This window comes from Mangifera indica, chromosome 3, assembly GCF_011075055.1.
Source record: "Mangifera indica cultivar Alphonso chromosome 3, CATAS_Mindica_2.1, whole genome shotgun sequence".
NCBI lineage: Eukaryota > Viridiplantae > Streptophyta > Magnoliopsida > Sapindales > Anacardiaceae > Mangifera > Mangifera indica.
Window position 1 is genome coordinate 5,949,879 of NC_058139.1, and position 14,513 is coordinate 5,964,391.

Here is a 14,513-nt window from a genome sequence, read left to right on the forward strand (position 1 = left end):
AATTTGAATAAATTAGTAGGATATAATGAATAGAGAAGGATCATGTGTTTGTGAAAACTTCCCACAAGAACAATTCTGGGAGAAGTTGTCGCTGCCATTGCCTATCCTTTCCTTTCTCGAAAAGATATTTTCATGCTATCTTTTTTCATTCAAAACAAGACAAATTCTATCCAAATATCTTAAAATCTAGTGTAAAAATTAATGGATTAATCTATGAGTTATTAATGATCAGATAATGAGGGCTATATGTAAATGATAATCTCTTTTTGGACTAAACTTATGACCGGATAACATAATTAAATATCATTCTACTCTTTGTTAACTATAATTAAACTTAAGCCCTCTCTCTTTCTATATATATATATATATTTTGTGTTTTTGTATTTTTATTAGACTATGCATAATCCTATTTGTAGAGATATCTTGATTTATCACATAAAGGTGAATTATATTTTTCCCACTTGAGGTTTGGTACACAAACACTTTTTCATCTTTTGATAATATAAATCATATTTTTTTCATCTAAAACTAAACTTTGTTAACAAAAAATATACAACAGATAAGACAAAACAATCAATTTGCTTAAACATAACGCATGACAAGACCTAGAACAATGGCACTTAAGAATTGTTTGAAAAGGTTATTATTTAATATCCCTTTATTTTTATATAGAGGTACTCAAATGATATAAAATTTGTTCTAAACATGTTAACCATTAAATTGAGACACCAACATTTATAATTATAATATTACTAACATATATAAATTGACAAAATATAAATCATAGAGCCATTATGCGCAAATTCTAAAAAATAGTGCTTTCCATATTCAATGCAACATAAAAATAAAGATTTCTTATATAAGAGATATACTAAGTCTAACTAGTTCTTTCCATATTCAGTTCAAAATATCAATTAAAAATTCTAATATATATTCATATTTGCTAAAAAGTGATGAAGTTATTCAAAAAATAGCACGTCATTGGATGACGTTAAAGGCCGAAAGCAAAAGCATTTACGTACAAGTCAAGACAAAAGGGAAAAGTCCTCAGAAATGACTGGTGAGAAGGGCAAAGACTTTTCATCTAATATACCAAACAACTTCTAGGGCAAGTTCCTCCTCAAATATGCCACCTTTCACCATATAAAAATTTCCACACAAGAGTCCTTCACAGAGTTGAATTGTGTTCTTTGTAGATTTCAGAGTTATTTTTTCCCTAACATTATGGCACAAGAATTGGAGTGTGCCCCTGAACTTGCTGTTGATGATTTTTACTTGTCAGCTCTTTTTGAAGAGGAATACTGTGATCAACAAGCCATTCTCCCGGTTTCTGACTCCAAATATGCTGAGGAGTCAATGAAGATGTCAATGGTGAAACTGGAATCTGGTGAGTCCTCTCAAAGTTTCTGTGAGATTTGTACTGAAAGAAAAGAAATTTATGAATTTTATAAAACTGAGAGTTGTGTTCACTCTTATTGCCTTGATTGTATGAGCAAATATGTGGCTACAAAGCTTCAGGATAAGGTTATCACAGTGACTTGTCCTGGTTTGAACTGCAAATCCATCCTGGAAATTGATTTTTTTAGGCCTTTGCTTCCAAAGGATGTGGTTGAAATTTGGGAGGAGGCCATTTGCGAAGAGATGATTGATGTTTCACAGAGGTTTCACTGTCCATTCAAGGATTGTTCAGCCATGTTGGTGATTGAAATTGATGGAGAAGTTATAACAAGTGCTGAATGTCCTTTTTGTCACAGATTGTTCTGTGCACAGTGTGATGTTCCATGGCATTGTGGGATGGAGTGTGGGGAGTATCAGAGTCTCAACGCAGATGAAAGAGGGAGGGAAGATCTCATGGTGAGAGAGCTGGCTAAGGAGAAGGAATGGGCCAGATGCCCCAAGTGCAAATACTATGTTGAAAGGACTGAAGGTTGCCGACATATGACTTGCAGGTTACTACGTCTCATTAGTACATGATTAATCAAGAGTTGATTGAGGCTTATTAAACTATTTTTCTTGCTTTTACCATTGTTTATGATCTGACCTAATAGATTAGTAAATACAGGTGAATTGAGAAATGAATATGAATTGATGGTTGTGATTTGCAGGTGCAAGTTTGAGTTTTGCTATGGATGTAACACAGAGTGGAATATGAGTCATAATTTTTGCTTGAGACGGTAGCAGATTAGTACAAGCCTGCATAAAAAAGAAAAGGATGAGTTTATCTTATACTGATCAGCTATTATGAAAACACCAGACTTTGGCCAAGAAGTATGTAATATGTGAGTATAATCTTATGTAATTACAAGAATAAAAGAGAAAAAACCGATTAAGAGTGTTAATGTTTTTATCTATTAGCCCCTTTTTGTTTTGTACATACATTCATTCTCCTGCTGTCTTTATTTATCTCCATTGAATCCCTATTTCTTGTATATTATGTATATCATATCACTTCTCTAGTCTCTTTATATACTATAGTTTGAATTATAAATGTTTATCTTTGATTTACCCAATTAATTCAAATAAATTATTACGATAAAATGAAGAGTATAGGATTATGTGTTCACATTTTAGAATGTAGACTGAAGATTTTTCTTTAGACGATGGTAGTATGATCGTTTTCTTTTCATTCATTTATTCGAACAAGGATGTTGGCTTTTGAATATGCTTTGCTTGCATTCTTTTGGGTAACATCAATTAGTATAAAGAATCTCCGACCCACATATCAACAAATTTGTAGTAGTGGGTTGGGAATAAAAAAACATATATATATATATATTTGTTATTAATAATTACACATTTTGGATTTTTGTTATTACCGAATCAACCATTAGTAGGCCAGTTAGAGCACTGCTTCAACAAGCGTAAAATACTCTAATTCAGATTTCTTCTTAGGTGCAATCACCTTGTTCTTGGGGAGCGGCTCAAACATAACACACTGTTCTCCTATTGGGTGCTTTGGGATTAACTTCTCTGCACTGGGGCGGTTACCAATAGCATCAACTTTTGAACAGAATCTTTCCTTCTTCATTCCATCCAAGAAAAGTCAAATAGGAAGGAGTAGATGATATATAAGATAAGCACCGTTTTGTGGTTGCTGAAAAGTCTTATAAGTAACGTGAAGAGTCTGTGCTTTTTCCCTTTTTCATTCCCCTGTGATGATTTTGAAAATGTTTCTATTTATTTTGGATCGAAAGCCTCTTCCTGAACCAAGAGTGTAGCTTGCGCCTAGAGGCCTGTCATCCGACCATATGGGCACCGCTTCGATTCCCAGAAGATTCTTCTGATACAAATGAGACGTCCCCCACTATGCAAGGCAAGCAGCTCTTACATCTCAACTCCTACATCGAGTTGCACTCCATTAGAATTAAGTACTCCCGAAAGTTCGATGAAAGTCACATCGTCTACGCAAAGGCAATATTCATGGAAACTTTCGCCCTAGCTGCCGCCAAATCCCGAAGAAGTTGTCGCTGCCATTGCCTATCCTATCCTTTCCTAAAAAGATACTTCACACTTATTTTCTTTCATTCAAGACAAGACGAACTCTACCCAATTGTCTCTAAATCTAGTGCAAAACTTAATGGATTAATCTATGGGTTATTAATGACCGGATTTTGAGGGCTACATATAAATAACAATAAATAAAACTAAAAAATTGATATTAAATTATTATTTTACTTAAATATTTTTAGATATAATTTTTTAAAAATATTTTTATATTAATTAAAAATAATATTATTTCTATTTTTAAAAATAATAAATAAATATATAATTATAATAAATTCAAAATCATTTTATTAAGTTTTTAATACATAAGAAAAAGTTAATAATAAAATTATATTTTATATTATTTGTTATATTATCATTAATAATAAAAGATTATTGAAATTTATTATAATTGATAAATCAAATAAAATGATTTAAGTAATAAAAGATAAATTATCATAATAATATTCGAGGACCACTAATCAAACACCCTTTTAGATCCATTATCCATGAAAGGATAAGTTTTTTTTTTTTTTTTCTGTGGATTAGAGTTGTTGAGGTTAATTTAATTGCCCAATAATGGAGGATACCAAAGAGTATTGGCCACAACATACTGGGGTCAAGGATATTCATCTATGAAACCTAAGCTTGTCCATTTCTCCATATCATGTGGAAAAAACAAAATCCTCAAGTAATTTATTTAACAACATTGCAACAAGTGAGACTGATATTTTAAATCGTCCGAGAAGATATTTAATAAGGAGCAGTGAATGATTTTAAAAATTAACTTTTTCAAACTTATATTATGAAAATTTGTAATTGTGACAAACATTGAGTGGAACATAGTAATTTGGCCATTTAGAAATAAAATAAAGTAGACAATATATGAAATGTAAAGTTATTATATCAGTTTAAAAAAAATATTTCATAGACATAATATTATTTTATCTTAAAATATGGGTTCCAATTTTTTTTGTTTGGTGGAATCTTATTAGAATTGAATGCATTAGATTATAAAACAATAATTTTAGAATATGATTATTGATAATATTTAATAAAACCCAAAATTTTACAAATATGACAGAATTTCAAATCTAAATTTTTTTTATTTAAAAGTTATATTATTCTATTAATTTTGTTAAAACTCAAATTGGTGATGAAAATAGGGTATTATTTTTAATAATTTTTAATTTATATACTTCTAACGGATTGTTTAATTTTAAAAGTCTTCTTTATAATTCCAATAAGATTTTTATAACTAAATCAATCTCACATGAAAATCTAAAAATAGATCCCAAAGAAAGAGGCGCATGCAATTAATTTAATAAAGGCGCCTTAATTTGTTTTACTTTTCAGATCGAAAAGAGGGATTTGGCTGTAAAATCAATAAAAAAGAAACATTATCATTTACTCAAAAAAAGTCCCTTTATATATTTACAAAGTAAAATTCAAGCTGATCATAATACAAAGTAGATTTTATCCTTGCTTTTGAATGAAATGCTTTGCCAAAATCATCCAAGTTTTCATAAATGGGCAAATTTTGAAAGAGACACATTCTCTTTCATTAATCCCACATTAATTTCCATGGAATCCAATGCTTATTTTGGAATTGGTTTTCATTAAAGTTTTCTCCCCAAACCCACTCAAGTCTGCCACTTCAACTTTGCAAATTTAGTTTACCACCTTGGAAAAGTATTTGCTTATCTTGTTATTAATATAATCTTTATTTTATTTTTCTTCAATTTTGAAGGGCCGATGAGAAAAGTTCATATAGCACATAAATCCTTCGTAATTAATTAAAACTTTTTCTTTATTTAGATAAAAACTATTTATATTTTTTAAAGTAAAGCTGACTATATCAAAAGAAGATTGAGATCTCATTTAAAGATACTCTATGTGATTTGTGGTGAATTATGTAGGATGTTTAAAGAATAATACAAATTTAATAAATGACATTGCTTGATAAAGAAGGACAAGCATTAATTTGTCTTATCATCTATTAATGGTGATGAATAAGAAAGTAAAGCGCAATAATTTATATTGAAATGGTGATGATTTGGTATTAGAAAAGATTAAAGTGTTGATATTGATTGCAGAATTTGAGGGTTATATTATTAAAAGCAATAAAAATATGGTTATATATTTTGAATACATAGATAATAAGTTATCATATAATTAAGTGATTTTGAATTAAAACTAAAGTAACATTTAATAGTTTAATGATATATTATTTGTGTATCTATTTTATATAATCAAAATATATACATATAACATTACTGTATAAAAACAATAGGATTACGCTTCACCCTTACGTCGTATATGTATGTTTGATTAATTATTCAAACGCAATGTTATGCTTTTGATTTTGAACGAACCATATGCACATCACCATTAACTATTTATAACCACGCAATCTTTGTTGCTCAAATTTTATTTTGTCAAACCTTATTAGGATTACTTTTGAATGTTTGATTCAATTGGGATTTTTCTTTTGAAATTGGACGCCATTATTGAATCATGATTTGAGATTTACATAATGAATACTTCATTCACATGCTCAATTCTTTGAGAATTCTAAAGACTTTTATAAGTTCTAGATTGTCATCATTTTTCAATGAATAATGACCCCCCCTTTCCCTCTAACTTGATTTGGATGAGTATTCAATAATTTTCCTAAATAATTTTGTCAACTTAATACTCCTTTAGTCCTTTATTTAAGTTTATTTATTTACAAAATCAATGTTTACAAAAGTCCCCTTTCAAAAGATGTGTTTTAATAAATTCTATTTTGAGAAGACATGAAATTTTAGTTTCATAAACCCTCCTCAATAATAATAATAATAATAATAACTACTTCCAATGGATAATTTGAGTGACAAAAGAAAATACTTCATATATAAAAAAAATATAAATTTAAATATTATCTAATGACATATAAAATTTATAAACATTTAACTTATCCAGTTTAATAGTTGTAAAATCAGTTACTAGATTCAAAATGATCCCAAAAATAGCGGTGCTTTTGATGACTATCTTTGATAGTTTAAAATAAAGATAAAAGTTAAAAAAAAAAAAAAAAGTGAAGGCACTATGAATGAGTGGGCACTGCCCACCATATTTTCCATTCCAATTCACCAATATTCTTATTTTGCTTCTTTTTCTACGTCTCTATAGTAATATTTGTTGTTCTGTCACCACTCATTAACACGAGACACAAAAATAGTGTATTAAAACTTATTTTTAATTGTGTTTATTGTTAGAATATTCTCTAAAAACCAATCGTTTTAATTGGTTTTAAGGGTTGTATATCTTGCATATATATTATTAATAAAAGAAAAGTTTTGTTATACTTCACACGTTTTCAACGTCACTTATATATATATGTTGTAGTTGTATATTACATCTATATTAACTACATGCATACGACATGTGAAAGGTCCCGATGAGTTTTAATAAACGTCATCAAATCGTTCCCTACATAGGCAATCTGTTTGGGCAATAGTATTGCATAGTGGGTGTGTGCTATATCACCACAGTATATCAATGGATGATATTAGACATGGTGGATATACACATTGGTAAACAATGAAACCATTTGATGGTTAGAGAACTGATCAAAGGTTATTTTATTATATTGTTTATCGAACGTGACCGCTGAACGATGATCACATGGGCATTAATATGTAGTCAATGATACATCGTGAATCATACTAGTGTATAGATCCTTTGACTTGAGATATCACAGTTGTGTTTCATTCCGGAACGTATGGTTCATACGGTGTATACCACGAAGCTAATCATGTCTCGTTCAGAAGCCGTTTTGATCATATGTTGCTTGAGCGAGAGGACAAGTGATGATCATACAAGGATCCATCAGCTCGACTGCTCTCGAGTTCCCATACGAATATCGAGAAACATGAAAATCTAAGACATTGGCCAGTGTAGATAAAAGACCACAAGAAAAGAGTTTCGATGTGACACGTTATGATGTATTACTTGATATTCGAAAAGATTAAATATTGGATTTTGACATTTCATGAATCCAAGTTTAATCGGGATGTAATGACGGAGGGATTGGACTACATGGTAAGTGTGAGTAAGAAAGGTTCATTTGATATTATGTGAAGCTTGTATTTCATTGTGATGTAGGGGTCATGGGACATTGCTAGATGATACCACATGATCAGTGGGAGCTTCATTTTGTAGCGGAAAATGAAGTATATCGGTTAACGACAGTTTTAGGTTATATAATGATATAATGAAACGTATCGTCCGATATGGGGCCCACGACTACGTCACTATGAACCTTGAAAGTCACACCTATATTTCAAGGAAGAAAATAGTGTTATGAAGCTGAAAATATTTATCCATGGTTGGCTAGCACTTCCGAGGATAAAAATTGTGCTTTTCGAATAAGATTCGGAAAAGGGGCAAAATGGTCATTTTACACCTTTTAAATTGTTTAGAAAGTTAAAATGATTAATTTTGGGCACAAATGAATTAACATGTGTCAAATTCTCATTTCTCTTATTTTTCCACCAATGAGAATTAAACATATGTTTTAACTTGATAATTATCAAGTTTTAATGCAATAAATATGAGAGAAAATAAAGAAAAATATACAATTTTCTTTTCTTCTTCTTCTTTGTCGGGAAAAGCTTCTCCTTTTTTCCATTTTTCTTCCTTGAATGGTGTAAGTCAAGAGATCACTTATTTTAGTGATTCAAGCTTCCAAACTTCAAATCAAATTACAAGGTACAAGGTAGTTTACATGTTTCTATGTTTTATTTCTTGAAAACCATGTAAACTTTTCAATACTATTGTTACATATGATGTGAACATAAATTAAAAATTTTAATTTTGTTGTCAAAATCTTTCATTTATGTTATTATATTATTAATTTACTTAATGGGCCTACTTAATAAACGTATATATCATATTAGCTAATCAATGATTACTTAATTTTTCTATAAATGGATTTAAAAGAAAAGAAGAATAATGCATGCATGCATAAGAACAATTCAAATATGGGGGCCGAAACTTAGTGAAAATAACATCTGCTTTGACAATGGTGAAAGATGCAGACACGTAATGAAGTTGAATGTAAAGTCAATTTTCTTTGTTTCTTTTCAAATTTGGCGTTACATGAGACATAAAGATTAGAGGATAAGATAATTGATTATCGATATAACTATATGATTAAGATTTTTTTGTCTTAATTATCCAATTTAGTTAACCATAATTGTACTACATACACATCAAAATTTGGAAATTATGAAAAAAAAAATTGTTTTTCTTTTCTTTTTTTAATCACAATTAAGAATTATAGAAATAGATAAATAATTGGTTAATTGAATCCCCTTTTAAGGTATCATTGAATTACTATGTTTTTGGCAAGCTATCTAAAATAATAATAATAATAATAATTCACTGTTTTGTTTGAATTTTCGTTATTTGACAAACATAGATATTATCTTTTAGATTAATACTTATTTTAGAAATTTGAATAGGCAATAAATAATAAAATAAAATTGATCACTCATTAGTATAAAATAGCTACATACAACAAGAATTTTAGAATTTTAAATATAAATAAAATCAATCTTATTTCACTAATAAAAAATAGTAAAAGGATCTTAAAAATTAATAAAATTAATAAAGTATTATAACTTTTAAAATAAAATTGTGGGTTTGATTACTATATATTAAGTTTATCTGTCTAATAAATATAGATTAAATTCATATTATAAAAACAAAATAACAATAAAGGTTATTGGTATAACAATTGTGGTTTAGTCACTATATATCGAATTTACTCTTTTAATAAATATAGATGAAATCCGTATTATAAATAAAATAATAATAATTAAGGTTTTGACTTACTATTGGTACACGCACTCACATCACAAAGTCACAAGCGGAGGCCAAAGTCTCAACCTCTCATGTATCAGTCATCAATTGTAATCCATTGATGAGGAATATAAAATAAAAAATATTTAAAAAAAAAAATGCAAGCAGTTACGATATTATCGAATAATATATCTTTCATTTGTTGATTGAGATTCAACCTCACTTGTCTATTTCAACGTCTCTCTCATTTTTTTTCTTTTTTGTCTTCTTTGATTTCGGTTTAATTTCTTTTTTATAATTTATTTTTATATTTTAATTAAAAAAGGTTGTGGCTACCATTTAAAAGTGTGCACTAGTCACAAAATGGTTTGAAAAGCCATTAATTGTGGATCTAATCCAAATTCTTCAAATTTAAGTTGTTATTTAATTTGAGCAAATCAAATTTAATATAAAAATATTTAACTCAAACTTAATTGAAGAAACAACTTGAAGGAGAATTCGGTAAACTTGCTATAATGATTTGTAAATTATGAACACGTTTTGCTTTAAGGCCAAATGTCGTAAACTGATTGGCTTTACTTAGAGCACAATTTGAAGCTTCCATCCATCTCTTTCACAATTCAAATTTTTTATTTTTATTTTTTTCAGTTAATTTAACCACACGTCCATTCCAACCTTACCGACACAACACTACCAATATTCTATTCTTATTTATTAAATAAAACTAATTTATTTTTATTTAATTTTCTGATTTTAGTTTATTAATTTCATTTGCTCTTTATATATTTTACTTTAATTTTGTATTTATTAAAAATTGTGGTTGACATTTAAACTTAGAATAAAATAAATAGTCTTTTTTTATTCGAGCACGAAAAGAAATATATATTATTTTTTTAAAAGTTCAAACAGTGAAACTAAAAAGCTAATAATTGGGAGATTGTAATAATTTTTTTTAAATTCAAAATCCGACAAGTCAAATTACTCTAACTAACCATTTTTCAAAAACGACAACGGAATCAATCACGTGGTGCTTTTCTTTTTTATGCCTCTCTTTTTTTGCACATATGATATCTCCATCAAATTTAATAATTATAAACTTAAATTAATAATTATTTTTACAATTTTATAACAAAATTTATCGGCATCTTTCCATGCTCATTTACACATATAATGAGTCATTTACATTTTCCCTTTCAAGTTAAAGCCTAAAAACATTTCTTCAATTGTTAATGTATGAATTTTATTTTATCATTACTCAATGGTTAGAGATAGTGAATCCTTGACCCATCCCTTTGAAATAGGGAGGAGAATCTATAATAAAAACGAAGACAGGAACAAAAATAAAGATAACTTAAATCCTTGTAATCGAAGATATGACAAAGATGGGGATAAATATAACTTTAACCTATCTCTATCCTGGTTTGTCCTCCCTTCTATATACCCTTTAAATCCTTAAATATTGAAATACTCTTAAAAATTAAAATTATTACAAATACACATTAGCACACAATAAATATTCTATTATTTTTTTAGTAAGGATGAGAAAGAAAAGGGAGGGGAATTATTCCCGTAGGGATGAGATGAAAAGGAAAGAGAGAAACATTTTCTTTATTGGGAAGGGATAGAGATTAGGGTATTCAACCCTCTTTGCCTCGTTGTCATCCTATTAGTGCCTCATTTTCATGACAAACTTGAATGGTTTAAATAATAACTTTGCCACCATATTACCTTCACAGAGAGAATTTAAAAGCCCAAAAATGACATACAAAACAAGGGCTAGAACAATGCTAAATTTGAACTTGAAAAAAGATTGGTTGCAATTCAACTCCTTGAGGTTGGTCTTGATGCAATCGACCCTTTTGGGTTTGAATTTTATAAGGGAATCTTGGTAGGTTTCCCAATCTTCATGCTTTCAAGCTTTTTGGAGGATTTATCAATAGAGGATTTAAAGGATTTACAAGAGTTGTGTAGTAGGTGAGGAGTCAAAAGATATATTTGTAGATGCTAGTAATGCAAGAAATGCCAACATACTTTTAAAGCATTTGAGAGAGGGGAAGATCAATGATGTGGCGACAAAGGGTTTGGTATGATAGAGAATGTCCCAAATAAAGATTTGTCGACGATTACAATTTCTTTTAATAGTAATGATCAAATATTAGAATTATACATTTATTATTATCAATCATCAAATGATTGGTTGTATTAAATAGTAAATATAATACGGTAATTATAGATTATATATAATATCAAAACTAATTTTCATTAATAAGTTTGATTTTGAATAATAAAATATGATTTTTGCAATCAAATAGAGAAAAAATGTTTTTAGAGGATCATACACATTAATTTTTAGGCAATCAAAGTAAAGGAAGTGGAGAGAAAAAGAGGGAAAACAATGAGATGAGAAAGTCAAACCTGTGTCTGTCGTTGTCTTCACCCAAAAGAAAAAAGAATAACCACCGCAGATATATATAAATTTATGTATATATTTATATTATTACGGTCACTTGTCGGTGGTATTATTCGTTGTGGTGAATTATAACAGACGCAGCCTCCCACTACCACCACTACCTTTAAACCTCTCAGTCTCCTTCTCTTCATCAAACGAACAGTCCATCAATTAAAATTTCACTCTCTCTTTTCTTTTCCCTTCTGAACCTTCTTTCTATTTATCTTCTATTCAACACTAGCTGTTCCACCCGCCATCTTTGAAATTATCGATCTGGCCGGGTTCAGGACTGTTGCTGTTCGACTTATCGGCGGTGGTGGTGGAGGTAGTAATAATAGTACTAAGAAGAAGAAGACGGATAAAAAAACTAAAGTTAAAGATAAGTTCATGGAGTTGTGGCACAAAATGATCTTCCCTGTTCGGCAAGTCTGGGAGGCCGTTTCCTCCAGAGTTAAAGCTCGTAAAAACGGTGCGTTTTATTACTCCTCATTCTTTCCTAATCTTTGAAATAAAAAGCTTCTCTATTCTTTTATCTTATGAAGAAGGAATTTTTTTTTTTTAAATTTTCATTCTTCATACAATTTTCCCTTTTGTTTTAAATTTCTTATGAGATATGATCATTTATTTTTTAATTTCATAGTTTCTCATAAAAATGAAAAATTATCTTTTTTTTTTAATTTCAAAGTAAAATTTTCATCTATATTCAATTGCAAAAATGGTAATTCAAATTTTATTTTCTTGTTTATAATAATATTCTAATTTCTTTTTTCAAGTAAAAACAAAGTGTTAATTATGTAACATTCAACAAACAACAAATTTGGTAACAATAATTTATAAGATTCTCTAATGTTAACTTATTAATTACAAAAGAAATGGGCATCATTAAATTACTTAATGATTTTTTTCCAAAGTTTCTTAAAATTATAAAAGTTTGGAGAAGATGACATATTTTAGTTGGTGTGTTTTGTGTGTGGTTGCTTCTAATTAGAGCAAATATTAGTAATTACTTTTTGGAACTTTGATTTATCCTAACTTAGTCAGACAGAATTTAAATATTAATACTTTGATTCTATCTCAATCCAAATTCCAAACATATATCCCAGAGGAATAAAATAGTCTTAATCACTTCAATGAGAAGGGAATCATGTATTTAAACTATTAACGCTATTGCAAATAGTGTTTTGATTTTTCTTAATTTTTGAATATTTTATAAAATAGTAAAAAAATAAAATAAAGATTCCTATTATAGTGGACTTCATCCTTTAGCCTTCATCCACACGAAGACAAAATAAACCTAATCCCAAAATTTATTAAATATCTGGAGTCATTCTAATGTATAATAAAATATCGAATCCATTAATTCAACCATAATAAAACTTGGATACCGATGAATAGTTTGTAGGGTAAAAGGGGAGCCAGCATTTACAGAAGGGTATGTATTTAAATTTTTTTTTATGATATATTAAAATTAAAATTTTAATTTATTTAATTTAATAGTTATAGGATTAATCGTTAGATTCGAATTTATCTTATTCAATATAATTGATTTGATTGTAATGTGATAGTTTAATTCAAATAAGATTTTTCTTTAGAAAAAAAAGAAAAGAAAAAACAAGACTTTATTTATGATTTATCTATGATAATTATATAGACGTTGTACTTTGACCCTAATCTACTTGAGAATTTTCCTGTCATTGTTTATTGTAGAAAGAAAGCATGGTTGGTGATAGAAAAAGTGGAAAGAAATAGTATAAGAAACTGAGAATTTAAATAATTGGGTTGGTTTGAGATGCATTGCTTGGTTCACCGAAAGGTCTAGCGTTGAGATAGGATCAACATCTTTTTTAGTGTAAACTTTATGCTCAAGTGATAGTGTGATAATAACATTCACTAATCTTTCTTAATTACTTCATTGAGAAGTCATTAACCTGAAGAGTTAATGGTCCACTGGGGTGTCTTTCCCATCAGAACCACTTCTTTAGCATCTGGTGCTTAGTGCTCTACCTAAAAAGAATCTTACAGTTTAAGGCTTTTTGATTAGTTTCACCTAAATTCTGTTGTTATCTGAAAAACACAGTGAGAATATACCTAAATCCTCTCAAGGTTTGAGCTAATATAAACTGAGGCTATCCATATTAAACAATATATTATTCATGATTATGGGGTTAAACCTGCACAAATCATGGGATTCAGTATTCTAATTTTCTCCTTAGACATAGCACTCAGGTATCATTCGTTTAACACAAATTATTTATTTTCCTTCTGTATTATACTCCCATGGCTGTATATAAACACCTTTTCTACTAATGAAATGACAATAAAATTCACCTTCTTTCTTTTTTAATAATCCATGTTATAATATGAGTTTACTTGTTAGGGATGTAAATAATGTTATTTTTTTCCCCAGAAAACATGTGCATAAAGACTTGCTTAATTGTGTTGGTGTTCTGCAGGAACTGGCCTTTTGAAGCTTCATGATGCTGTACAAACTTGTGAATATCATGATGTTCAGGTGATGTGGGAAATGCTGAGGAGATCAGAAAGAGAGTTAATAAATCATAATCCGAAGCAAAGGCAAACGACGTTTTTGGAGAATTTTTGTTTGGTCCATAGTTGAGCTTTTCATCCTTCTCAGGGAATCATGCCTGATATGAGACTCAAGTTGATACTGTAAGAAGAATAATAATAACAATGTGTTGCCCCAGCTGACATGGGCCCATGTTATTATAAT

At 28.9% G+C, this 14,513-nt stretch overlaps 1 protein-coding gene across 1 annotated transcript; it reads left to right on the forward strand.

Moving 5' to 3' along the window:
• Nucleotides 1-1,165: 1,165 nt before the first annotated feature.
• LOC123209908 (probable E3 ubiquitin-protein ligase RNF217) lies at nucleotides 1,166-2,429 on the forward strand. Its single transcript, XM_044627995.1, has 2 exons — nucleotides 1,166-1,949; nucleotides 2,106-2,429. The coding sequence occupies exons 1-2, from the start codon at nucleotides 1,225-1,227 to the stop codon at nucleotides 2,176-2,178; spliced, it is 798 nt and encodes a 265-aa protein (XP_044483930.1). The 5' UTR covers nucleotides 1,166-1,224; the 3' UTR covers nucleotides 2,179-2,429.
• The last annotated feature ends 12,084 nt before the right edge of the window (nucleotides 2,430-14,513 follow it).

What these genes read in the sequence shown, in the direction of transcription:
- LOC123209908 (XM_044627995.1), top strand. Translation starts at nt 1,225, where the DNA reads ATGGCACAAGAATTGGAGTGTGCCCCTGAACTTGCTGTTGATGATTTT. An exon ending in TGCCGACATATGACTTGCAG is followed by an intron (nt 1,950 to 2,105) that starts GTTACTACGTCT and finishes TGTGATTTGCAG; the next exon opens with GTGCAAGTTTGAGTTTTGCT.